At 61.7% G+C, this 26,808-nt stretch overlaps 2 protein-coding genes across 9 annotated transcripts in view; both read right to left on the reverse strand.

Annotated features, from left to right (window-relative positions):
* The window catches only part of ARAP1 (ArfGAP with RhoGAP domain, ankyrin repeat and PH domain 1), a 54,871-nt gene extending 52,866 nt beyond the window's left edge, over nt 1-2,005 (reverse strand). For both annotated transcript variants that reach the window (XM_051851140.3, XM_051851128.3), the window contains exon 1: nt 1,772-2,005. The gene's annotated coding sequence lies outside the window, so the exon portion shown is untranslated. The remainder of the gene's footprint in view (nt 1-1,771) is intronic.
* Nucleotides 2,006-3,577: 1,572 nt separating this feature from the next.
* STARD10 (StAR related lipid transfer domain containing 10) overlaps nt 3,578-26,808 on the reverse strand; it is a 42,999-nt gene continuing 19,768 nt past the window's right edge. For 5 of the 7 annotated variants that reach the window (XM_089330470.1, XM_051851194.3, XM_070074984.2 and 2 more), the window contains exons 2-7: nt 25,807-26,114; nt 6,705-6,852; nt 6,238-6,341; nt 5,584-5,701; nt 4,219-4,271; nt 3,578-4,000 (exon numbers count right to left, since the gene is read on the reverse strand). In XM_089330470.1, the coding sequence (XP_089186596.1) occupies nt 3,755-4,000; nt 4,219-4,271; nt 5,584-5,701; nt 6,238-6,341; nt 6,705-6,852; nt 25,807-26,114 (977 nt within the window). In that variant the 3' untranslated portion in view covers nt 3,578-3,754. Of the gene's footprint in view, nt 4,001-4,218; nt 4,272-5,583; nt 5,702-6,237; nt 6,342-6,704; nt 6,853-25,806; nt 26,115-26,279; nt 26,438-26,496; nt 26,732-26,808 lie in introns of those variants that run through there. The other 2 variants (XM_070074979.2, XM_051851180.3) reach the window with 2 other exon arrangements.

A 26,808-nucleotide genomic window follows, 5' to 3' on the forward strand; every position in this document is an offset into this window, starting at 1 on the left:
CCCAGCACAGGCTCCCAAGGGTTAAGACCCAGAGCGAGGGGCGGGGGGCCAGGGTCAGCGCACCGGACAGACGGGCCTGAAGCCCAGGGCTGCTCCCCTCCCCCTCTCCTGGGAACAGAGGCCACTTGTTTGGGCAGTGGCGGCTGGCTTTGAGCTCAGCCAAGGGAGAGTGGGGTAGGAAGGGGAGAGGCCCTGGAGAGAGGAGGGGACCCCCTTCCCTGCACATGCCCTCAGCCCGGTCCGGCCCAGCCCACATGCTGTCAGGGGCCACCAGCCCGCTGAATGGACCCCTTCCCTGGGTTCTGCTTTCCCTTCCTTCAAATGCTCGATGCTGAGGGCAGGGTTCAGACTCAGGCCTCATTCTTGTCCCAGCACAGTCTCTCCTTGGGTGCTTGAGGCTTGGGCTTATCGCCCCATCCTACAGATGGGGAAATGGAGGCTCTGAGGAGGTCTGAACCCTTGCAAAGTCCCACAGGGCTGTGCTGGTGGCTGCACAGGGATCCCAGGCCCAAGGCCCCAGTCAGTCTACAGTTCTGTGGGACCCCTCCCCCTAGACAGCTCCAAGGAGACCCTTCCTAAGCTGCGCCATGAGCCGGGAAGCCTGGGCAGGATGGAGGGAGCAACACACAGCCCATGGCAGAACCAAAGTCCCTGAGGACCACAGTGGGGTACGGGGCGGGGGGGGGACATATAGAGGAGCACGGCTGGAGCCCAGGTGGTGGGGTGCAGCCTGGGGCAGTGGGGGCTTCGGCGGTCCCAGCCCCTCCATCTCACCAGTCACCAGCACTCTGCCTGGAACGCCCTGCGCTACTCAGCCAAGTGCCCTTGGGGAGGCAGGGAGACCCAGCAACCAGCCACGAGACACCAGGAGGAGCTCCCTCAGCAGCCCTGGGCTGCACCCCTTCCAGCCTCGCTCATCCCCTGCCATCCCTCGTTTGAGCAGGTTGGCAACACCCAAGTTCTTGCCTCTGCACACACTCTGCCCTCCCAGGGCGGGCCCCCTCCCTGGAAACCACCACTTAACTGCAGGGACCCCACAGTCATCTCCTGCCCTGGGCCCGCACCTGCCCACACCTGTCTCCTGGCTGTGCCGGCTCCTTCTGCCCTGTAATGATCTCACTGGGCGGTCACCCCCAGCACAGAGGAGCAGCAGCAGCAGCAGCTCTGGGCTGTGGAAACCAAGCACACAACCAAATCCTCCCCTCCACCCGCCCAGGACACCCATCGTCTGTCCCTGAAGGCCGCTCCCCAGGGCAGGGGCCCTGGGGAGGAGGAAGCACAGGGGGCAGTTTCCCAGCACCCAAAACCCCTGCTGAAGATCTGAGGGCAAACACCCACCCTGTGGCGCCCAGCCCGTGCTCCATGCCTCTGCTCCCCAGTCCCAGCCATCCACTCCCAGCTTGGCCCCATTCAGCACACACACACACCGCCTCTCGCCAGCAACTGGGCCAGGGAGGGGCTCCTGGGAGGCCGTGCCCCCATTTACCGGTGGGGAACTGAGGACTGAGGTGCAGAGACCGGAAGTAGCCTGCCCAAGGTCACGGGAGCCCCAGGTCCTAGGCACAGGGTCCCACGGATCTGCAGAACTGTAATGGGCTCAGCAGTCAAGAAGGTGCCAGTCTCGGTCTCACAGAGGAAAACCGGGGCGCCCGCGAGCACTGGCTCTGGAGCCCAGGAGCACGCACGGCCAAGGGCTAAGAGCTGGAAGCCCCGCGACCCGGCCCTTCTTCCGGTCCATGGCCCCACCGCCCATCCGCAGGGGCCCACTTACCCCCAAGCCACAGGACCGACCCGACCCGGGAAGCCGGCGCCAAGGCGCGCTGTCGGCGTGTGGCCTCGGCGTTCCCTTCCGCAGAATGGGGAAGCTCGGACCACACCTGGCGAGGTGCTGGGGACGTGGATACCCGGCAGCGGTTCCGATCTACTTGGAGTGAAGACTCCACGCACAGACCCGGGATCCCCCGCCGCCGCCGGCTCACGCCGCCGCCAACTCGCCGCCGCCGCCGCCGCCGCCGGCTGGGCGCGCCCACCCCACGGGGCGCTTCCGCCCGCCCCACGTGACGCCCCGGGGCGGGGGAAGGGGCCGGAACCCGGCCCGGCCCCGCCCCCGGCCCAGTAGCGGACCTTGGGCCGAGCGCCTGGCTCTCTGGCCCGACCCGCGGGTCCCTGTGGCCTTCTCTCCTGACCCTCCGGGTTGCAAGTCCTGTGTGTCTCCAGAGGTCCAGGTACACGCCCACCAGCCGCCGCCCCAGTCTCCATCTCTCCCTGAGTTTCCCACCTTCGCCACCCCTCTTCTGGCCGATATGAGAGGCCACACTCCCCAACCCCACTCCACCCCTCTGTGATCCCTCACCATCTCCTCCAGGGGCAGGGCAGTGGGAAAGGGTCCTGCCCAGTCCCAGCGCCCCAGGCTCCCTGGGCTGAAGGCTGTCGCGGGGCTCAGCACCTAGGCACCTTCACCAGTCTAGGGAGCCGGACAGCCTCACTCATCCTCCCCCTCCCGGCGAGGGCCCCAGGCCTGGCGGGCATTTCTAGGACATCTCTGAGGCTGGCCAAGCCAGAGTTCTAACTTCTCTGGGCTTCTGCTCCACCACGTGCACACTGGGTGGCTGCGGGGCTTACCCTGAGAGGAGGAAGGTGCCATTCATTTAAGCCCCTGCCACCTGCCGGGCCGCATGGTAGACAATGCAGCCCTTTTAGCTCCCCCACCCCACACGCCCACACGCTCTGCTGGGAGGCAAAACCCACCAGCCCAGGCCAGGGATTTAGGGAGTGAGGCCCCGAGAAGCACCTGGGCTGGGCTGGGCTGGGAGTGAAACCACTCCTGGCCGGTTAGAGTATCTCTCGCCCACCTCCAGCGGCCACTCACCCTGCACCCCGGGGGGAAAGTGTGGACTCTGAGCAGACTGTGCCTCCTTCCAGGGGCACCGCCTGGGTCCCAGGATCATGAAGGGGCAAAGCCATAGGGATGAGCAGAGCACAGGGGCTTCCTCTGGACCTGGCGGTGGGGTGTCCCTTGGGCAGCAGAGGGCCACAGACGGTGGTGCGGTGATGAGGCAGCCATGCCCACACCTCAGAGCATGGGCACCGGGATGGGGCCTGTGAGCCAGAGGTCCCACCACTTCTGCTCCCACAGTCCTGAGGTCTCAGATGACCCAAGAAGGGCCCAAATCACAGAGCCCTGCCCTATAGTCCAAGACCCTCCCTGCTCCAGGCCATGCTGCCCCACCTTTATGTCTGCGCCCTCCTTTCTGCGATGACAGGGGAGTGGCGGCCCCCGCGTCCAGTCCGCCCCTACCCTCTGAGCCCAGGCTCTGGCCAGGCCTGCTCCCTCCCCAAGGGCAGTGGCCAGTAGGTAGATGAAGAGTGAGATGAAGCACAGCCGGGGAGGAAGGGCCAGGAGGGCGCGGTGGCCCCGCCGCAGCTGCGGCTGCACGTGGGAAACGAGCAGCGGCCTAAAGCATCAAAGGCCAGGTGAGCAGCAACCACACTGCCAATGCGATCCACAGAGGCGGGGACGCGGGGCGCGGTAGCGACGGGGGCGGGGGGCGGCATGCACGCACAGGGAGGAGCCGGCTGAGGCTGTGGGATCGTTTATTGGGGCTGTGTCCAGCAGGGCCGCAGCACTCGCCTGGGCCCGAGCCCAGTGCCCCCCGAGGCGCGGGCGGGGGTGGAGGGGAGAGAGTGCGGGAGGACCCGCGGTCCCCGGGCCCGGCCCGTCTTGTCCGGTCCGGTGCTTGCAGCGAAGCCGCGCTCAGGTGAGCGAGGTGTCGTCGTCGCTGCCCTCCCCGCCCGCGCCGCCCGCGCGCTCCTCGCGGCTCTCAGCCACGGCGCTTTCGTCGATGTTCTCCAGCGAGTCCGCGTGCTGCACCGACAGCTCCGACAGCGCCAAACTCGGCAGCGGGCTCTGCTCCGGGTGCAGCCACGGCTTGAAGTGCGGCTGATGTTTCTGCTTCCACTCAGGGTACTTGACGCACGCCTTGTACATCTTCTTCATGGCCTGCGGGCCCGCCGGGGCGCGGGACGGGGGACCAGGTCTTCTTGGCGTCCGCTCCCGCTCCCGCTCCCGTTCCCGGCCGCACTGGCAGCTCCCAATGCCGGGACTCCTTCCCCAGTTTGACCCCGCCCCTCAGCCCTCACTCCGCCCTCGGCCCCACCCTTCATCCCGGAGTCCTCTCCCGCAGCCTGCAGCCCCCGCCCAGTCCCAGGGCCACTCACCTTGGGCGCCAGGAACTGAGAAGATTTATTCACCACCCACTTGGGTAAGGAGCCTGAGAGGGCAGGGAGGGTGTGAGGAGAGGGCAGGGGGAGGCCTCGGGCGCCGCCCGCCCTCAGCCAGGGGTGGGATGGGTGGGTAGGGAGGAAGAGGGGAGACCGTCTCGTCCTCAACTCCTCCCTCCTCAGACCGAGGTCCCGGGCTCAATTCTGCACCCATGTCCCTCCACTGAATACCAAAGGCCAGCACACCCAAGGGAACCTTGGGTAAGCTGGGGGCTACCCCGGGTTGCAATTCTGAGCCAGGGTGGCTGAGCTGGCCCCTTCCCTCCCCTCACACTGACCTCCCTTCTCACACCTGACCCCTCTGCTGGGAAGGCCCCGAGGCTTGGTCCCTCCAGACCCCTCCCTGACCGCACTGTCCCCTTGGCTGATCAACTGGCCCGGCCCCACAGCCCAGTGCCCGGCTCGGCCTCGTTCCCAGGTGTCTGCTCCACCACACTCCCTTGATGGAGAGCACTGGGTAGCAGGCTCACCCGGGCAGAGAAGCAAGCAGGGGCCTAACCATCCCCTAGGCACAGGCACACCCGTCTGGGGCCTGCTGGTGTGCTGGGGAGTGGGCCCACCCAGCAGGGGGCAGTGACTCCCTGGGGATCAGGTGAGGAGGCAGCCCTGCAGGGGAAGAAAGGGCACGGAGCTGTGTGTGTAGGCTGAGGAGTTGGCTGCCCGGACAAGGAGGGGAGAGAGGGCGAGACGTGCACAGCAGGACTGACAGGGAAAGCCCGAGAGGGCTCGAGGGCAAAGGATGGAAGAGTGCATTCTAGAACCTGTCCTCTGGTGGCCGAGTGTGAGGGGAGTGAGTGTCAGCAGCGCCCTTGGAGAACCAGACGGGATGCGGCAGCGGTGGAAGGCAGGCTTAGGGGGACTGGGCCAGGTGGGGCAGTGGTGAGTGCAGAGTGCAGAGCGGTGAGCTCAGCTGCCCAGAATGCACCCTGAGGGAAATGGCCAGGGGCCGACAGCCACAGGGACCTGGATCTCAGCAGAGAGGCATGTGGTCAGCTGCCCCGGAAGCCATGGTGGGGGAGAGGATAGGCCTGGAACACCCAGGCTTCTAGCACGGCCAAAGGCTGGGAGCTGACGAGACAGACAGAGCGGGAGCAGCCAGAGCCTGGGCATGTGGGAGCCCAGGAGAGCCACAAACGTGCTCAGAGAAGCAGCAGCAGCACCCAGGCCCAAGTTCTCTAAACCACTGGAAAGTCACAATCCTCGCTTCCAACAACTCCCAGAACACAAAACAGCTCTCCACAGATGCCCCTCTGCTGTGCCATGGGAAGGAGCCCAGGATAGGCTGCCAGGCCAAGCCCTCACCTTTGGGGTCCACCTGGGCCAGGTAGGTGATGACGCAGCTCTTGGGCCCCGTGCTCTGGATGAGGTAGCCCGTCTGAATGGAGACCGCTCGGACCAAATCTTTCCGAGGTGGGTATTTCTGGGGATGGAAGGCACAGGGAAGTGAGCTGGGGGGGCGAGGAGGGGAGGAGTACACATGCACACAGGCACTCACACACAGCTCACTTCCCTGAGCGTCCGTGCCAGGTCAGGCAGGTGGTGGGGTGAGGAGCGGGGGAAGAACCACACCAAGTCATCCTTGCTCTCTTCTCGGTGCTTCCCTATTCCCCTGGGGAAAGCCCCCACCCTGAGCACACACACACTCACCTGGGCCCAGGCCAGCTGTCCTTGCCTGTCCCCTACACCCAGGGAGATCATGGCGGCCTGGCCTCGTGGAGGCCTGGAGGACCAGCCTCTCAGCCTTTCCAGTGCAGCCAGCAGGAGTCAGCCCAGCCCAGCCCACCCACCCACCAGAGAGGCCCCCGGCCCCCTCTCCCGATCCACACGGGAGCCTCAGCAGGAGCCAGAAGCCACTGTCCTGGCTGCACAGGAAAGAGATGGGGGGGACCGAGGGCTCAGGGAAGTCACAGTGGCACCCTCAGCCGGCCACGCAGCAGGCCCGGCGGCTCAACTCACAGGATGTTTGACTGAGTAGTTCATAATGATGTAATCAGTGCCCATGGGGAGCCAGGAACGGAGGGTGATGACATCACGGTTCTTCAGGGGCTTGGGACACCTCCCTGTGGAGGGCAAGGGAGTGTTCAGCCAGGCTGTGAGAGGGCATGGCGGAGGCCAGATGTGCAGGGAGGCCTGCCGGTGTGTGTGAGTGGAAACCAACCAGTGCCATTGTGAGCGAGTGCACACAGAGCCGTGTGTCTAGGAACGTGTGGCCACGGCTGGGCACATGGCTGTAGGTGTGCGTGTGTCGCGGTGTGTGGAATGTCCACATGAGTCCGCGAACGCACACGAGTGTGCACCTAAGTGTGCAGGCATGAACAAGCACGTCAGGGGGGCTGGTCCTCCGTCTCAGCCCTGGGTCTTCCCGGCCACGACAGGAGCCACTGGGAGGGAGGTGGGGGGGACTGTGTGCCCGGCCTGCTCACAGGAGTAGTAGCCCACGTCTGCGTTGACTGTCAAGCGGGCGATGTCAAAGGTCTCAATGACGTTGCTGTCCCACTTTTTCCGGTACTCGATGTCATGCAGGACATCGTAGAGCGTCTCGGCTGGCACGTCGCGGCACTCCATCCGGCACTGGAGAAAGACAATCGCGTTGTCAGGGCCGGGGGACACGGGCAGGCAGGCAGGTGAAGGGAGGGCAGAGAAGATGACAGGAAGCAGCGGGGATGCACTTCTTGCCACATGCCCTGGCCAGCTCCCCCAGAAGCCTCCTGTGCCAGGAGATGGATAGCACCTGCTTCCAGAAACCACCTCCCCACCTTGACCTAGTCTCCTCCTCCAGGAAGCCTTCCCAGCCAGACTCTTAGGTTCCCCCACACTGAACCTCTGTGTCTGTGCCCTCCCACAGCCAGGAGCCGTGCCACTCATGGGCAGAGGCTCACGGTCAACTCAGCGTGGAGCCTGGCACAGGTACGCAGTAAGTGAAAGTATTGGGGGCAAACAGGTGCCTAAACGGCAACCTTTCTCCTCCCACAGTCCTCGTCACCCGGCCACACAGAAAGCACTCGATTTCTTGCTGTTTATTAGCCTTGCCCTCAAAGGGCTTTCCATCTTGGGGAGAAGACGGCCAAGCACTTGTTTTATGGAACCCAACCAGCAGCTCTGCCAGACAAGAAATCCAAGGAGGAACTCGAGGCTCAAAGAGGTTAAGTAACTCGCCCAAGCTTACCCGGCTGGTGAGCAGCAGAGCTGGGATTTAACCCAGATCACATGTCCGGGGAGCAAGTGCAAACAGGACCAGGTTTCCCTCAGTTGCACTCAGCAAGATGAAACGCTGGTCAGTGTCCTTGGTCTGTGATTTTTCTGTTTTCTCACCCAGAGTCCAACCTCTGCGATCAAGTTTCCCTCCGCAAATGAACCAGTTATCTCGTGTAGTTTAAAACGGTTTCCCAGAACTGGCATTCACACAGTGCAGAGGGAACCCACACACAGCACTTTCTGCTCCCAGGGGACACATGCAAAGACTCGAGGGAGGACTAGGCTGTGGTGCCACAAAGGATGCCACAGGAAAAGATGCACCCACCCCTGTGGCATATTCCAACTGCCAAGAAACTTGTCAAGCCCCGGATGTGACCTCAGAGGACAGAGGAACAAGCTAAGTAACACCATGAGAACACAAGCAAAGACAGAGAGTGAGATGCTTTGCAAGGCTACTGGCCCAGTCTCCTACAGCTCAGGGTCATAGCCAAGGGACTGGGCGACACTGAGATGCAGCAGCCACATGTAAGTGTGATCCTGGGTTGCATACTGATTTGGATGTAGCTGTAGAGAACATGGGGTGGAGGTGGGGGGGGCAGGGTAGCACTGTGGCACAGCCAGTTAAGCTGCTGCCTGTGACGCCAGGATCTCATACTGCAGCACTGGTTTGAGTCCCAGCTGCTCCACTTGCAATCCGGCTCCCTGTTATTGTGCCTGGGAAAGCACCAGAGGATGGCCCAACTGCCTGGGCCCCAGCCACCCATGTCGGGGACCTGGCTGGAGTTTCAGAGTTCCAGGACCCTGGATTTGGCCCGGCCCGGCCCAGCCATTACAGCCATTTGGGGAGCAAACAAGCTGATGGAACACAGCTTTCTCTGTCTCTCCCTATCTCTGTGCCACTCTGCCTTTCAAATAAATCAGTCTTTAAGAAAAATAAAGGGACATTTGGGGACAACTGGTGACATACAGATGTGCTCTAAGATTCAGTGAAAACTTGTGGAAATAAACGCTGCCCATCCAAAGCAGGTAACAGGGAGGGCATTCGCTGTAGCAGCTAGGATGTCACCTGGGAAGCCCACAGCCCTCGAGTGCAGGTTCGAGTCCCAGCTCTGCTTCCAGTTCTAGCATCCTGCTGATGTACACCCTGGGAGACAGTGGGGCAGCTGAGGTAGTTGGGTCCTTGTCACCTATGGTGGGGGACCCAAATTGTATCCCGTGTTCCTGGCTGCTGTAGGCATTTGGGGAGTGAACTAGCAGATGGAAGCTCTTTCTCTCCTTCCCTGTATCTCTGTGTGTGTGTGCCTTTCAAATAAAATGAAAATAAGTATATAAATTTTAAGAAAGAGGCTGACGCCGTGGCTCACTAGGCTAATCCTCCACCTTGCGGCGCCGGCACACTGGGTTCTAGTCCCGGTTGGGGCGCCGGATTCTGTCCCGGTTGCCCCTCTTCCGGGCCAGCTCTCTGCTGTGGCCCGGGAGTGCAGTGGAGGATGGCCCAAGTGCTTGGGCCCTGTACCTGCAAGGGAGACCAGGAGAAGCACCTGGCTCCTGCCATCGGATCAGCACAGTGCGCTGGCCGCAGCGCACCGGCCGTGGCGGCCACTGGAGAGTGAACCAACAGCAAAAGGAAGACCTTTCTCTTTCTCTCTCTCACTGTCCATTCTGCCTGTACAAAAAAAAAATTTTTTTTTAAGAAAGAAAATATGTTCATTTCACTTGGGGAGAATATGCATAGAAGAATCTCAGAAGGCAAAGCCAGCAGTGTTGTTAACAGTGGCCCTGTTGGGGCTGGCATTGTGTGGTGGGTACAGCTGCCACCTGCAGCACCAGCATCCCACATGGGTGCCGGTTTACGTCTCAGCTGCTCCACTTCTGAGAGCTGGGGAAGGGAAGCAGAAGATGGCCCAAGTGCTTGGGCCCCAGCCACCCATGTGGGAGACCTGGGTGAAGCTCCTGGCTCCAGACTTCAGCTTGGCCCAGCCCCGGCTGTTGTGGCCGTCGGCAGAGTGAACCAGCAGGTGGAAGCTCTCACTCTCTCTGATACGCTTTCAAATAAACAGATCTTTAAAAAGTGGCCCTCTCTGCACGGTAGGATACGTGGCTTTCTTTCTGCTGTCTGTAGCTCTGATTGTCTCGCATGAACTGCGCTGTTTCTGCAGGGAGAGGAAGTGCTCAAGAGAAGGTCCCCGGAGGGCCTGTGCAGTGCTCACTCTGTGCCAGGGACCCCGCTCCCTTGCACAGTGCTCTGAGGCCTTAGCCCCACTTTGGAATCGAGAAAACCGAAGTTCAAGGCCAGCTTCCAGCCTGCACTCACTGTGAGACCCTGAAGAAGTATCTTTCCCTGTCCAGGAGGAGCATGAATGGATCCAGCCCCCAGTTCCAAGCCTGGACTGAGCCTGAGGAGCCAGAGATGAAGCCCAGCTTGGAAATGGAAGATGCCCCGCGGCACCCAGTGGGAGCGCAGAGTGGGGTGGCTCAGTCCAGGAAGGGGGCATGTGCAGTGACTGTGGCAGAGACAACAGCCAGGGCCAGGGCGTGTGGGCTAACTGACCGCGCTCTGTCTGGCCTGAGTTCCCGTGGGCGGCACAGCCGAACACTCAATAATGCCTCCATTCTGGGTCTTCTCGAAGAAATGGTGACTCCAGGGCTGGGGTGGCGGAAATAGACAATGAGCATGGAGCATCTCCATGTGTCAGAGAGGAAGTACTCCAAGAGTGACACAGACCTTGTCCGGAGGCCACGGGGACCACCGCGAGGCCCCACCGCCACAGCGGCCAGCTCATCGGGTTTGCCCCGAGCTTCCAAGTCTCCTGGCCTGGGCTAGCCCTGGGACAAGCTGTGTATTCCAACAGTGACGGATTATCATTCCACTGAGCAACACCGGAAACCAAAGTAGGTAGCGACATGAATAAATGAACGGAATGTTTGGTGAGGGATGGGGTATTTACACACCGCTTCAGAGTACTTTGCTATCAGAAGCTTACTGATTCCAGAGAGAGAATTCCTTCATGGCAGAGCAGGCTGGCAGAGACCACCTGAGGCGAGCGAGCCCGGTGGACAGCACCAGCATGAGGACAGGTCCCAGGCGCAGCCTGGTCGGATTCCACGGGAAGGACGCAGGCACCCCTGCATTGACGCCTCTGCCAGAGATGCAGGTGTAAGCGGAACCATCTGGAAATACCAGGCAAACCCCAAACGAGGGACCTCTGACCAAACAACAGGCCTGCAGGTGGCAGGGGCATGACAGGGGACTACAACAGACTAAGGGGACGCGAGTGAGTGACAGTGAACAAAGGGGGGGGAGTGATGTGACGGCGAAAGGCTGGAGGCTACAGCTGAGCCAGGCCCTTCCGTGGCAGGGACAGAGGTGTGGGTGCCACACCAGATATGCCACACCCCAGACTTACAGGGCGAGTCCTGGTGTCGTCCATGTGCTGCCTCATAGAAAACTGGAACTCAGAGGATGAAACAACTCGCCCACATCTCAGACAGCGGCTGAGGAGGCCCAGGCCCACAGCGGGCTCAGGCCCGGGGGCTAGGGTGCCCTGTGGGACACCCACATTCTCTTCTGGGTGCTGAGGTCTGAGTCCCAGCTCTGCTCCCGATCCCAGCTTCCTGCCAATGAGCATGCAGGAGGCAGCAAGGGACAAGTGGCTGGGTCCCTGCCACCCACATGGGAGACTGGACTGAGGTCCTGGCTTCTGGACTCGGCCTGTCTTAGCCCTAGCCATTGTGGACACTGGGGAGTGAACCACTGGTTAAGGAGCTGTCTCTCTCTCTGCCTGTCAAATATTTTACAAACTGAAGACAAAAGCAAGCAAGCGTTAAAACAACCAAGGCCTCCCTGCACCCCTGTGCTCTTAACCACCCAGGAGCGCTCAGTGCGTGTCTGAGGACAGCAGAATGCCTCCCAACCCCAGTGTGCACACTGTTTCGGCTGTGAGAGTTCTCAGGCGTGATCCTGGACCCGGAGTAAGCGCAGGGGCAGCAACAGCAGGTGGAATCACACCTGTGACCGCCCCTTCCCAGGGCCAGCTGCACCCCTGTGCACCCCCGGTGGGGGCAGCAGCAGGTGTGCAGAGTCACCACACACACAGACCGGGTGCCCAGGTGGCAGCGCCGGCTTCAGATGCCTGTGGAGGAAGGCCAGCAGCGCGGCCCTGCCCGGGGTCTGGACACTGGCTGTGGTGGTCCAGGTGAGGAATCAGGCCAGCCGGCCAGGTCAGGCAAGTGTCCGCAGGCGTCCGCAGCCTGGCAGAGTGGGCCCTCACCCCCGCCAGGCAGGAGATTACACCCAACTCTGCTTCTGCGGACAATGGCCTGGCCACACCCTAAAAGAGGCCTGGGGAGGGACACGTGGTGGGGTGGGACTGGGGGGCCACGGAGCACTGGGCGAATCAGCTCCTCTCACTGGGTTCCCGGGACGCCCCCTGGAAACCAGAACAGAACCGGGCTGCTCCGCCTGGGAGCCGTGGAGGCAGCAAGCCCTTCAGGCCTGGTCACAGCAGGGAGCCTGCCGCACACCCATTTCACAGCAGAGAAGATTGGGGCACAGAGGCCGTGGCCCTGGTGCTGCACTCTCTCCAGATCCCTTGAGGTGGAGTCGGCCTGAGTGGCTGGGATGGCCCAGAATCTTTGGGACCAGCAAGGATGACCACTAGGGGGGGACTCAAGCAAGCTCTGATCCCAGGAGTGTCAGTCTCCTCATATGCAAATGAGGGCGGGAACAGCTGAGGAAGGCCCAAGTGCTCTGGCCCCTGATGAAGCTCCTGACTCCTGGCTTCTGCCTGGCCCAGCCCTGGCTGTGGTGGCCATTTGGGGAGTGAACCAGTGGATGGAAGATCTCTCTGTCTGTAATAAATAAATCTTAAAAACAAAACAAAAAGCCGGCGCCGTGGCTCAATAGGCTAATCCTCCACCTTGCGGCGCCGGCACACCGGGTTCTAGTCCCGGTTGGGGCGCCGGATTCTGTCCCGGTTGCCCCTCTTCCAGGCCAGCTCTCTGCTGTGGCCAGGGAGTGCAGTGGAGGATGGCCCAGGTGCTTGGGCCCTGCACCCCATGGGAGACCAGGAAAAGCACCTGGCTCCTGGCTCCTGCCAGGATCAGCGCGGTGCGCCGGCTGCAGCGGCGGCCATTGGAGGGTGAACCAACGGCAAAAGGAAGACCTTTCTCTCTCTGTCTCTCTCTCTCACTGTCCACTCTGCCTGTAAAAAAAAAAAAAAAAAAAAAAATAAAATAAAACAATACCTACAAGGGGGATGGAACACTGTGACCAATGCCATATGTAAGTGCTCGGGCAGGCTTCCGCCCTCCCACACCAGGAGGGGCTCTGCACGTATCTCTTTCCATGGGGTGCCTCGTCCTGGTTCCCACAGCGCCCTCCTTTCATTCACCCACTCACCACTTTCAGAAGCCTACAGCAGCGGGGAACACCTTCCCCCAGACAGGCCCAGCCAAGCAGAGCGGTAAGAGGGACAGGGACACAAACTCACAAAACAGAGTAAGCAGGGTGCCAGCGCTGTGTGTAGCAGGTAAGGCCAACGCCTGCGACACCAGCATCCCACAGGAGTGCTGTTCTTGTCCCGGCTGCTCCACTTCCAATGTAGCTCCCTGCTAGTGCACCTAGGGAAAGCAGTGGAAGATGGTCCAAGCATGTGGGCCCCTGCCATTTACTTGGGAGACCCGGATGAAGCTCCTGACTCCTGGCTTCAGCCTATTCCAGAGCTGGTTGTTGCAGCCATCCTGGGAGTGAACCAGCGGCTGGAAGATCTCTGTCTGTCTCCGTCTCTCCCTCCCCCCACCCCAACTCTGCCTTTTGAAATAAACAAATAAATCTTTAAAAGAAAAAAAAAAAAAAAAAAAAAAAAAAAAAAAAAAAAGACCAGGACAAGCAGGGCTGGGAGAGCGGGAGGCACAGGAACTGGGGGTGAAGAGCCGAGCCCCTGAAAGGGCAGAGAAGGGCGTTTTACACAGGAATCCAGTAGGTGCCAGATTATCAGTGTTTACTACACAAATAAAGACAGAGCAGGGCCCAATGTGCCAGCTATGTCTCAATCTACCCCTCACCTCCCTCTACCCCAGAGGACAAAGAAACCGCCAGCAGGGGGAGGCGACAGGCCCCCTCCATGGGCTGGGTCCTGGCTGTGAGAGCCGCAGGCCCACCCGGACAACAGCAAGCACATGGGCACCCACACTTCCCTGAGACCCTCCACGGCAGGGGTCCAAGATCCAGACCCGTGGGATCTGGAGGGTGGGGGAGGGTTATGGACTACCCCAGAGTCCAGGCAACCCAGGAGACGATCTCCTCAACAGCAACTCCAGATTTTCACTGGGGAAACTGAGGCCCAGAGCAGGGCCAGGGAAACACCCGCAGGCCGTGCTAACGCCTCACCAGGCTGCATTTCAGCAGCTGGCTCGGAACGACTGCTGACACCCCAGCCCCCGCCACGGAACCTGGTTCAAGTGAGAGGCCGAGCTCCTGCTGGGGCTGGGGCACGAGGGATCCCAGTCATCACAGCCCTGACGGAGGCTCCAGATCACCACGCAGCTCTCCAGCCCCCAAAGGAGACCGGAGCACTGACCCTGGGCCCCATTGGGGCTGAAGTTCAAGTCCAGCCGCCCCTGCCCGCTGCCAAGAGCACCACACGGAGTTTTTTACAGATAGCACCTGTGAGCCTCCAACACCGGGGTGGTAATCCCTGTCCCCATCTTACAGATGCTGAAACTGAGGCTGGAAAGGCTTGGTCATTAGCCAAGGTCACACGGCTAATGGTGAGGGAGCAGACAACCAGAGCCCAGGGGCACCTGACCCCACAGTGCAGGACTCTGGCCTTCATCGGGCCAGACCGGCCCAGCCAGATCCAGCATGCTGGCACTTGGAGGCCTCTTAGCCCACAGTGCTACTATGCTGCGCCCACTGCACTCAGAAGTGCCAAAGGGTCCTCCTGACTCAAGGCCCAGACCTCACTGCGCTGGGAGGCAGGGCCGTGCTCTTCTGAAACCCACTGGGAAGCCCCTCTGTGCCCTGCAGCCGTGGCACAGCCCCACCAACCCCACCAGCCCCACCTCACAGTCTACACAGCCGCTTCACCCTGCCACATCTCGGTGGTGTGGCCTTGGCTGGGCCAAGGACACGAGCCCGGAGTCCCGAGCGCGTCATCTGTCAGGCGGGGATCATCCTCCCTCAGAGTGGCACCGTGAGGATTAGATGAGGCTCGGACACAAAGCCTTCGGCAGCTCCAGCCCGGGACCCCGCGGCCTGCCCTGCCTGCCCAGGCCCTGCCCGAGGGGCAACACACTCCCTGCTGGTCCTTAGGCACAAAGTTGAAACATCACAAATGCCAAGAGCCCTCTACAGAGAGGCCAGCGCAAGTCCAAGTGACAGAGCACCTGCCTGTAGCGGGGATCCCAGAACGGAGAGGCCCATGACCCATCAGGGCACTGAGCTGGGGGAGTAGCCTGCGGGAGGGGTGCAGGGTGCCTCCTCACATGACACTGCCCAGGACTCCCCTCCTTTCCTGCAGCTCCTTCCAACTCCAGCCTGGCCGGGCCCTGCACAGGCAGCGAGCCCTAAGCCCTGTCCCTAAATTCTCCACATTGGGCCAGGGGTCCACTGCTCCTTGGCCCCTCCGCTCCCGCAGCATACACGGTCACACACCAACGTGCCGCAATGCCCAGGCCCCTCGGCACACGGCAAGTGCTCAGGGGCAAGCTGAGGCTGGGTGGCAGGCTGGACAGGTGAGCTAGCAGAGGCTATGGTGTGCAAACCGCTGTCACCTTTCAACACCGGGGCCTCGGCCCTCGGCCTTCCTGCGCGGGTCACGGGGAGACCCACAGTGACGAGGCCCTGGCCTCCTGTCCATTCTCACGGTGCTTGGGGACATTACTGTTCCTGCCATCACCCTCCCGTAAGGGACACAGGGCTCAGGGGTGTCTCAGAAATACCAGGGGGGACCCTGGGCTTTGCTTTATGGTCTGCAGCTGTTCTGACAGCCAAAGCAAAGCGAGTTACGACTGTACTGACGTTCTAATTTACCATGGGACAGCAGCAGCAACACTCAGCTATGACACAGCCACTGCTCGTGAGGTGGTAAAGGTGTTTCAGTAAGTGGCAGCAAAGATGGGTTCCACTACTCCGGAAAGCAATCTGGCAACTATTCTAGAAATCATACAAATGAGCCGGCGCCGCGGCTCACTAGGCTAATCCTCCACCTAGCGGCGCCGGCACACCGGGTTCTAGTCCCGGTCGGGGCGCCGGATTCTGTCCCGTTGCCCCTCTTCCAGGCCAGCTCTCTGCTGTGGCCTGGGAGTGCAGTGGAGGATGGCCCAAGTGCTTGGGCCCTGCACCCCATGGGAGACCAGGAGAAGTACCTGGCTCCTGCCATCGGATCAGCGCGGTGCGCCAGCCACAGCACGCCAGCTGCGGCAGCCATTGGAGGGTGAACCAACGGCAAAGGAAGACCTTTCTCTCTGTCTCTCTGTCTACTCTGCCTGTCAAAAAAAAAAAAAATCATATAAATGTGGCTTTCATCTCAGTCCTCAGAACCCCAAAACTAGGAATTTATACTCACGGGGAAAAAAAATCTAAGGAAAAATGCCTGCCACAACATGCATGTGTCTATTACTGCATGTGCAGCGAGCAGATGACGCCGAGGGCCGGACTGGCCCGCACCTGCCAGTGGGCCCCTTTCGGTGCAGGAGGACTGGGTGCCCTCGCCATCGGGGCAGCGGACCCTCCAGGCAGGGCTGCGCTGAGCCAGCTCCGCAGCCTCAGCTCCCATGAGAGACCTGGTAGGGAGCAGCTGCCGGAAATGTTCGTGAATTAATAATTCCGTAGCAATATGAGAAACTTCCACAGACGCAATGCTAAGTGAACAAAACAGGATACAAACAAGTACCTGTGCCGTGGCTTAAATTATGCATAAATTATCTACACCTCTGAATGAGGGCTGGTAGGAACCAAGGAAAAGTTCCACGCAGGGAGCTGAGGCTCTGGGTGATTCGTTGTTCATTTTTAGGTTCTTGTGACTGTGGCTATGATATTGTGTATATAAGATGTAAAAACTGCACTTTGCTTTCCTAACTAAAAGTGTTGTTCAGTGGTATGGCGGGTTAAACTGTGGCCTGTAACACCAGCATCCCACAGATGGGTGCCGGTTTGAGTCCCAGCTGCTCCACTTCCAATCCAGCTCTCTGCCATGGCCTGGGAAAGCAGCCGAAGATTGCCCAAGTACTTGGGCCCCTGCCACCCATGTGAGAGACCTGGAAGAAGCCTCTGGCTTTGGCCTGGCCCAGCCCTAGCCCTTGTGGCCATCTGGGAAGTGAACCAGCAGATGGAAGATCTCTCTCTCTCCCTCCTCTCTGCGATGCTGACTTCCAAATTAAATAAACAAAATCTTAAAAACAAAAAATGTGTTGTCTAGAGGCCGGTGTTGTGCTAAGCCAGCACCTGTGATGCCAGCATCCCTGCTACTGCGCCTAGGAAAGCAGCAGAAGATGGCTCAAGCACTTGTGTCCCTGCCACCTGAATGGGAGACCTGGATGGAGCTCCAGGCTCCTGGCTTTGAATTGCAACATCCCGACCATCACAGCCATTTGGCGAGTGAGTGAATCAGCAGATGGAAGATCTCCGTCTCTCTCCCTCTCTCTCCCCTTCAAATAAATAAATCGTTGGAAAATTTATTTATTTTAAAGATTTATTTGAAAGAGTACAGAAAGAGAGACAGAGACAGAGAGAGACAGTTCTTCCATCGGCTGGTTCACTCCCCAGATGGCTGCAACGGGCAGGACTGGGCCTAACCAAAGCCAGGAGCCAGGAGCTTCATTTGGGTTTCCCATGTGAGTGCAGGTGCCCAAGCACTTGGGCCACCTTCCACTGCTTTTCCAAGGCCAATATCAGGGAGCTGGATCAGAAGTGGAGCAGCTGGGACATGAATCAGTACCATACGGGATGTCACCGTTGCAGACGGCAGCTTTACTGGCCATGCCACGATGCTGGCCCCTAGTAAATAAATCGTAAGGAAAAAAAAAAAAAAAAAAAAGAAGAAGAAAGAGAGAGAGAGAAAGTGCTGTCCAGAAGCCCAAAGTTCTTATTCCCTGGTCCTGAAAGCCTGCACTCAGCCGAGGGGGGCCTGAGGTGGCTGGTGCTGATGCTGGGCTGACCCGGCCTCGCCCATCATCCTCTGGCTGGGCCCACTCTACCGTGCCAGGCCCGGGGAGCCAGGGCCACTTGGGCCTCTCACGCTTGGGCAGAGCCTGCAGGGTCAGCACAGGGGAGAAGCTGGAGATGCAGGCTCAGGGAAGAGCATGCATGCACACGCACGCACACTAAGTCCTGAAGATGGGCACAACAGCAGGTGGCACCCGGCTGAAAAGAGGAGGAGAGGCATGAGGCTGTGAACCGGGAGCCCTCGGACTGGCCGGGAAGAAGAGAGTGCATACCAGGGTGACCGAGCACGGAAGCGGGAAGCGGAGCTGTCCTTTGGGTGCAACTAATTGTTCGTTCATTCATCCATCCAGTGAGTGTGGCCACCTGGGAGCAGGGACGACTCTACCTACTGCTTACCGGTGGCCCGGGAGGTCAAATGCAGGGGGCCGGCCGGGAGCCCAGAGACCCCCCAAAGCCCACCCCGAGACTGCTCCCCCAGGCCCATGCCCTGCTCTGTGAGGGGCCCAACAAGTCCTGGGCAGGCCAGCACATGGGCAGCTGAGGCCTGTCCCTGAGGGGTCCATGCCAGGGGCTTTCTGTGGGTGTGAGAGGAGCAGGAAGGGCAGCTGGAGCACAGGGAGCTCGAGTGTGGTGTGCAGCGCAGGGTCTCCTTCCCTCACAGCTGGCCTCAGTGGTCCCATCTGCAAAATGACCCAACAAGCCCTGAGGCCCTCGCCTCTGGAAGGGAAGCAGACCTTGCCGCAGACGCCCCCAACCCATCTCCTCCTCGAAAGTGGGCCCCAGAGACTGGGCCCCTGAGACTGTGGTGGTGGGCGGCAGTGCTGCCGCATCCACCTTCCCTTCGGCTCCCTGAGCCCTGGAGCCAGGCCCTTCCCAGCTGGCCAGTGACTCATCCCCGGCTGCCTCCAGCCCCGCCCCGCCCCCTGGCCACCCAGCTGACATCCGACCTCGACCCCCCTCCCACTCCTCACCATTCCAGTGAGGAAGGAGGCCGCTGGGAGAGGTGGAGAGAAGCAGATCCACAGGAGAGGAAGAGGCTTGGGAGACCAGTGACCAATACACATAAGGATCAACACCTCCCTGGCCAAGGGGCCCACCAGTGGCCATGATGCCCCCTCGGCTCTCCAGCCAAGTGCTGGGCTCCGACCTCAACGCCTCTGAGCGGCTCTCGGGCCTCACCCCGCACACCACATCCAATGCAGACTCTGTGCCCCATGCCCGCTCCCTTCCCCTCCTGTGCCCGGAACCTGGCTCGGCTCTGGATACCTCCCTCCCTCTCATGCTCACCAGCTCTGCACGGCCACGATCGTCCCCACAGCCCCCTTCCCCGGCCCAGGCAGGCCTCCTGGACCTTGCCTGCAGCCGCATCCTCCTCCGAGCTCCTGGCTTCCAGGCCAATCTGTCCCCTGCAGCCAGAGCACTTCCTACAGCCCACAGCTGCCGACGGCATCGGCCAGCAGGAAAGCCTCTGCTGCCTGTTTTCTCTCTCTCTCTCTCTGCCTCCAGAATAAGATAAAATCCAAACTCAAACATCCTCCCCGCTCTGCCTCTGCCTCCACTCTTCCCCACTCTTAGTCCCACATCTGATCCTGGGAAGCACTGAGACGGGCTCGGCTTGCTCCTGGCTCCTGCTCAGCCCCCACGGCTCCCACATCCAGTACTGAGGGCTGGAGAAAGTCCTGGCTCCCTGCCCTAGGCTGTGCGCCACTGGCCTCCCTCCACCTGAATCCAAGTCCCTGTCCACGAAGGGCCATCATGGCCTGGATCTACCTCCCTGCCAGGGCCCCAGTATGACACAGTGGCTGGCAGAGTAGGCGGGAGGCGCGCAAGGAGGTTTGTTGAATGGATAAACAATGGGGACTGGGAAAACGGGGTGGGGGTGGGGAGGGGAGGGGGCAAACAGAGACCACAGGGACAGAAGCAGCCTCCACCCAGGGAGAGTGGGCAGAGACTGGGCTAGAAGTGCATCCCTAAGCAGAGGCCCCGAGACACAGACAGTCCAAGGCAAGGACAGCGGGCTTGGAGGGCAGAGCCAGGGCTGAGCCAGGTCGGGGGCGGGGGCTGCTGTGAGACAGCTGAGACAGAATTGGATCAGAAACAACTCGGCTTCTGCAGTGAGGGGGTGTGACTCACACACAGAGTAACGCCAGACACAGAAACACACGCAGTCCCACGCTTGCATGCACACACCTTCCACGCACCCTTACCAGCCCTTGTCAGAGGCCTGCCCTCCAGGACGGGGAGGAGGGAAAGGCCAGGGCCTGCCACATGGTGCTCCCAGCTCCTCTGTGCTCATTTCCCACTCAGGATATGAGCCCAGGACAGCAGCAGGGTCTAATCTGTGTGGTCTGCCACTAAATTCCTGGATGGAATGCAGTACTTGCCAATAAGCCATGTGCTGAAGGCACGTGCGGAATGAACACGTGAACTCCGTGCCCCTGGTTGGCAGGCTCCCGCCCCGACACTCACCAGGTTCCGGGCAATCTCAAGGGCGCAGGAGATGGTGGGAGACCTCGGGGAACCAGGGGGAGGGGGAGGTGGCCTGAAACCCAAAGAAGACATGAAGTGGCCCAGGCACCCAGAGACCAGAGGCAGTGCGCCGGGAGGAGACAGTCCCTGCACACAGACGCGGAGCACTGGGCCGAGGACATGAGGATTCCACAGACGGGCTACGAAGCAGGGAGGCAGGGCAGTGCACGAGCCCTCCCTGCCTGCCCTGTGCCACCAGCCCCAGGCTCTCTGCAGTGACAGGCAGAGGACTTCCCCTGGCAGGGGCCCTGCTCTGGGGACCTCAAACTGCTCATGATGCTCAGCGGTGCCAAGGGGGCTGAGGACGCTGCCAGCCTGACACCTGGTCCCAGTTGCTTTGCCCCCACCTTGCCAGGGACCATCTGCCTAGGAACAGGGCTTCTACCCTGTCTGCTCCGTGACCACCAGCCCCTTGGGAACAAGCCGGAATGGCCTAGCCAAGGCCCCAGATCCGCAGAGCACCCACAGCCCTGCCGCAAGGGAAGAAAGCAAACCCAGCTGTCTGCAGGACTCCCCCTTCCTCTCATCTCCTGAAAGTTTAAAGACTCTCGGCTGGAAACTGAGCTGGGGCTCGTTAAAGTTTAAAGGCTGGAGGCTGGGGAGCCAGGCTGGGGGCTGGGGGCTCCTCGAGGCCCAGGGCGACACAGAGTAGACAGTTCCCCACCCCACCCTCCTCACAAGGGTTCCTTGGGCCCCGGGGCAGTGCCAAGAGGGCTGCACTTCCATCCCCAGCACCCCAGGACCCAGCCCACAGAACGCTCACGGCCTGCACAACAGCAGTCATGCCCGAGCCACCACTTTCCGGCCATCACAACACCAAGGTCTCTCTGGGTACTATCCCTGGCTTCATTCCCCACAAACCCTGCCTAGTGCAGACCTCACGGCCTCTGCCTAGACAACTACAGCAGCAGCATACATCGCCCCCCGCTCCCCTGCCTACGACCCTCCCCTGGCACCCCAGGATCTCTAAGACACCTGGGCCCCAAGCCCCATACCGAGCCACCTACACACAGCTCTCCAAACGCACGCCCCTGTTTGTCGCCTCCACCTCCTGGATACAGCTGCTCCCCGCCGGGAATTCTCCTGAGCCTGTCAAAATCTCCTCCCCATTCTGCACCCAGTGCCAAAGCAGCGCTCCTCCTCGGCCTTCCCTGACCCGCACAGCTGGTTCGGTGGCCCCATGGGCCTCCACAGCTCCTGGGCCGAGTGCCCATCTCAGCTCCCAGCTGGGAGCTCCTTGAGGGCAGGGCTTGGTGGGACTCTCCTCTCTGTCCCCATCTCCAGTGCAGGGCCAGGCGGGAAGAGGCTATCGGCGGATGCTCGCTGGATGAATGAGTGAATGAATGAAGGAGTAGATGCAGTGCTGAAGGCAGCTGGCAGATGAGGACGGGATGCCGAGCAAGGGCGCTGTCCCAGGCCCCGGAGCCTGCACTCGGGACCCTGTGCTGTCTCTTACGCTCCACCTCGGCCCCGGCACTTCCTCCAGGGAAGCGTCCCTGGCACTACCAGCACCTCCGCCTTTTCCCTCCCCTGAGCTCCCCACCCCAAGGTCAGCACACAGAGGAGCTGGGTCCTGCTCCCTGCAGCTCTATCTTCCAGTTGGCCCCATGCTAAGGCAGTGTTAGAGCCAGGCAGGGCAGGGGTCCTCAGGGTCTAGCCTTGGGTTCCTGGGACCTGTCTGATGGCACACACTGGCAAGGTCGTACCTATCGTCCTCCCTGCGTCCAGCGGTGCAGCCTCCCACCCAGGCCTATGAAGAGCACACCACCTGCCCGGCAGCTTCCTGCAGACGTGGGAAACAGCCCCGTGGAGATGGCAGGGGCTGGGTTCTCCAAGCCAAGGCCCTGAAATCACAGATAGGACTGACCCAGAAGGGAGAAGTGACCCCTAAGGGCACACACAGCAGGGACTGGGCTCCTGCCCAGCTGGGTCCCCCCCAGGGCACCCTCCCACAATGACACAGCACAGGGAGACCCAAGAACTGAGGCTGAGATGTGAGCCATGGGGACGGAGGGGCCCAGCGCTGTTAATGACCAGGCCTGACACCTGGGCAAAGTGAGGCCTTGGCAACCCGAGGCCCTGGGTTCTGATCCAGCTTCGGCCATTTCTGGCTGCTTGGCCTTGCACAAGCGGACTCCTACGTCTGCCTGGTGGGATTAATGAGCCAGAGCCCACGGCAGCACAACTGTGAAGACAGCGAGAAGACGCAAAGCAGGCAGCTGGCCCTGGCCCTGCCCCCACCCTCCCCATTAACCTCGAGAGTGAGCAGGGCCCCTGGGGATCCCTGAACCACCCTGCATTTCCCAGGGGGACACAATCAGTTGCTGAGGGGCAGACCTGAGCCTTGGCTTGACAGCTTGGAACCTGGGAGGAAGGGGGCACTAAAGGGAAGGGGAGGAGCCTCAGGACAGGAAGTCAGAGGAGACAGGTGCCCGTTATCCAGCTTCCTACAGCAAGAGGAACCTCAGGTTCTCAGCCACTTCCTGAAAGGCCTCTCCCATCTGCTCCAGAATCAGGCCCCTCGAGACCCTGGCCATGCAGTCCACTGCTGTCGTGGGCACAGGCTGTCACCAGTCTCTGCAAGGCTGCTGGGGAACCTGCTCCCTGTGCAGCGGGGAGAGCAGGGACCACTTGGTACTGTCTGACCTCTCTGCACCAAGGTCTAAAAACCTTTGAGGAAGAGTCCGGGTCTCTCTGCCTCTCACATGGACACACAGGAGGCTGGAACAGGACAGGCGCCTGGAGAACCTAAGCACGCGAGCCTCCAGGGCAGGGCTGGGCAGCCCGAATGCTGAGTTCGGAGGTGCCTGGAGCCAGGAGGAACCCATGATGGACAAATAACCCAGGGAGGGACAGGGACGTACACACAGCAAGAGGACAACGCAGCCAGGTCTGGACCCCAGCCAGTCCTCTTCAATGAGTGGCACAAACACCTGGTTTGCCATTTCTTATACCAAGACAGGCACCAAGGGGAAGCCTGGCCTGGGCGCTCAGAGACCAGAGTTCAGCTTCCAAACTGCCCTCTGCCTTGGACCAAGATCCACATTCAATATCTGCCTCTGGGCCAGAGTCTGAACTCTCTGAGCACGGCGCAGGGCTGGGACCACTGAGGCTGGGGGCCAGGTGGAGGGTGGGGGTGGCGGGGGCCTCCAGCTGCCCCTTCCCTTCGTGCTGGCTCTCATCACTGGGCCCAGAGCCATGGTGGCTTCTGGACAGACACAAGGGAAGCGGGGAGGGAGATGAGGAGGAGGAAGTCGATTAGGTGAATAGATAGGTGGACTCCCCCCACCCCCTGGTCAGCGCAGAGCACGACCAGAGAGCAGCTGGCTTTTAGTGCCAGGGGCCCGCCCTGCAGGCTAGGGTAGGAGACAGGGGAGGGCTGAGTGACCCGATCACCCCAGTGACTCTGGCTTGAAACCCACTGCATGACCTCGGCAAAGCCACGCCTTTGTGTGGACCTCAGCTTCCTCATCTGTGGGACAAGAACGGGCTGATGAGAACACTGTGTCCTTCAGGGCTTCAGAGTTATTGATGAGGTTAAAGGCCTCGGTGTTGAGCAACGCCAGGAGCCCACGCAGGCCGGGGCTGCAACCTCACGTTCTCTGTAACAGAGACGGGCCTGAGGGTAAATTACAGGGCGAGAGGAACGCGTGGCTCGGAGCAGAGGCTCTCAGCAGAAATGCGATTAGCTGCACAGGAGCTGGAACTCCCTGAATCTTGGGGATGCGCTCAGAGGCTCTGCCCATCTCCCAGAGTCCATCTGGCTGTGCTGAGAGGACCAGCAATGGAGGCTGGCCCCTTGGGATGCCCATAAGCAGGTTCCCAGCTTCCTCCCTGGCCTGGGTTCCTCTCACTCCTGCCCCCAACTCTCCGTTTCTTGTGGGGAGCAGAGCTGGTGGTCAGCGTGAGGCGAAAAGAAAGACATCAGAGGGTTGGGCTGGGGGGCTGGAGAGCTGGGCGCCAGGCCAGGCTCTGCTGGGACTTGGCTACGTGACCCTGGGCTGGCCTCTGCCCATCTCTGGGCCTCAGTGTACTTGTCTGCACCCCAGTGTTCGGGGAGGAGAGTGTAAAACAGAGACTGAAGGGCCCTCTGGTACCTCCCACCTCTGCTCCGTCTGAGTTGGGGGTCTGGGCTGCTGGGGATGGAATGTACCCTGCCTAGAAGCCTACGATGCCCGCATTTTTCCATGTCCCTTCCACCCCCACTGAAGGCCACCCGGCAAGTCTGCTCTGGTCACGAGGGGCCTGTTGCGGCAACCAGGCCCCCAGACCTGCCACCTCCAGTGCTGGACTGGCCTGGGGCTTATTCATTAACCTAAGCCAGATGGAGGAGGCAGCTCCACCCTGTTGACACAGAGGGTGGGAGTACAGGACTCTGCTCAGACCTTCACCTTCCGTGGTGGTGAACCCCCACTTCCCAGCCCACTGTGCCGCACCAGCATTAAACCCCTCTCAGGTCCCTGCCAGGCCCTCTCACCACCACCCTGCTCCCCACTCCTTCCTTCAGCCAACACCCCAGCTCCATCTACGCTGGATGCCAGGAACCCAAATGGGACAGGATCTGCAACTGATCTTGGAAGCCCCAACCCGGGACACCTCAGCTGCCCTCCCCTTCTGCGGCTCAGACACAAAGTCAGACCCCAGGGTCCTCCGGCCTGGACAGAGTCCCAGAGGGAGGCAGAGTGTCAGACGGCCAGAGTGTAGACAGAGTCATGGCAGAGAGGACAGGCAAAAAGCCAAGAGGGGACAGGCAAAGTGGTAAAGGATTAAGGCCAAGTGAGGCAGAAGGGCACAGGCCAGAGGGGAGAGGTCAGGCCACTCAGGCCCTGGTGTGATCAGGTCCCAGGTGGAAGGGGGGCCGGTCTGAGACAAGTGCCCTGTCCCCTGGCCACAGGCACAGGCTCCTCCTTGGATCTCAGGGAGACAGCACAGGGGGACAGCAGGCAAGGGAAGGGAGAAGAGGGGCACAGCCAATGGCCAGGAGTCTGCGAAGCTACGCAGCCCCCTTGACAGGTGCCACTCACAGAGGTGCCAGATGTGCCGGGGGCAGCTACTGAGGCCCTAGGCCAGGGTCTCCACCAGCTTCCGCCCCTTCTAGCTCTCCGTGGGAGCTGAGTGTATGGGGTCCCAAATCCCACGCCTGCCCCACCATGGCAGAGAGGAGAGGTCCGTGCGGGCCTGACGGGTGGGCAGCCTGTCCCTGAGCTGGCTTGCCCAGCCCACCCCTAACCAACCGTGCAAGCCCTGCCTTCAGGATGCAGCAGCCACAACCGGGGGGACGGGAAGAGCAGGGCAAGAAGGAAGCAGAGCCTGAAGACCCAAGCGTGCAGGAGTCGGGGAGGAGACTCAGCTCTGGCGGAGGGAAGGATCCAGTTTTCCGGCGAAGGCGCTGGTCTAGAGCAGGCCAGGTGGGCCCTGGGGGCCAGAGTGAGTCACAGCCCCTCTCTGGGCCTCAGTTGGCGCAGCTGTGAGATGTGGGCTTGGCCCAGCACGCCAGGCCTCTTCCTGGTTCCCGGCAGGAGACCTTCTGGGCCCAGGTGCCCAACCAGGTGTCTGTGGCCCTTGGACAGGGGCCGGGAGAAGCAGGAAGGAGGGCCCGGCAGAGGCGGCAGCACACAGCAGGGCACCCCTACCTTGATCTTGTGCAGTGTCCGGTCCATCTCCACAGCCTGCACCCACACAGACACGCCGGCCTTGCTGTAGGTCAGGTTCCAGCCCACCTCGGCCTCGCACTCGGACCGGAAGCTGCGGAAGTCCTGGTCGTCGGGCACCTGGACACTCTCCCGGCCCAGGACCGGCCGCGGCCCTTGGGGCTCTGTGGAGGCCATGGGGAGTGTGGAGAGGCCCAGGGCCCTGGTCCTAGTCTGGCTCTCCTGGGTCCTCCGCGAAGGCTCCGATAGCGTCGACGCGGCTGCAGATGCTGACGCCACCTTCCTGGGACCTGCAAGACCGGTTTGGGGACGGCAGTCAGTGCACTGGGGGCGCGGGTGGGGCCGCGCGGGGTCCTGACGAGTGGAGCGCAGGAGGGCGGCAGGGCTGCACCCCCCACCCCCAGGGAGGGCAGACCGGTTCAGGGTAGTGGCGGGGGCCACCCCGCAACGAGGACCTCAGACTTCCCCGGGCCCGGCGTGGGGGCTGCGAGGGGGTTTGCGGGAGTCAGGCGGGACCCGGGGCCCCCAGGTGACGGGCGGTGCGGCGGGGGCCCCCAGCGCAGCTGCGGCCCGGACCGGCTCAACTAACTCAGCAGCGGAGCCGGCGCGGGGGGCGCGCGGGGCGGGGCGGGGGCGGAGGCGGCGCCCGCCGGGCCGGCCCCGGCCGCTCACCTGTGCCCGCTGCTCCGCCGGGGCCCGCCGGGGCCGGGGTGCGAGCGCCGCCGCCGCCGCCGCTACCGCCGCTGCCCGGGCGACCGGGGGCCGCGCGGGGGGCCCTGGGGGGAGGAGCAGTGGGTGCCGCCGCCTGCCCCGCCCCGCGCGCCCTGCCCCCCGGGCTCGGCTCGGGGGCTCGGGGTGCGCGCGGCGCCGCTCGGTATTTTCCAGGCTGCGGAGGTGAAGCGGCCAGAGCTCCGGGCCCCGCCCCGCCCCGCAGGGTCCTAGTGCCCGCCCCCGCCCGCCCCGGGAGGGTCGGTCCCCAGGCCG

This window comes from Oryctolagus cuniculus, chromosome 1 (assembly GCF_051225735.1).
Source record: "Oryctolagus cuniculus isolate XC-2025 breed Fujian yellow rabbit chromosome 1, ASM5122573v1, whole genome shotgun sequence".
In the NCBI taxonomy this organism is placed as follows: Eukaryota; Metazoa; Chordata; class Mammalia; order Lagomorpha; family Leporidae; genus Oryctolagus; species Oryctolagus cuniculus.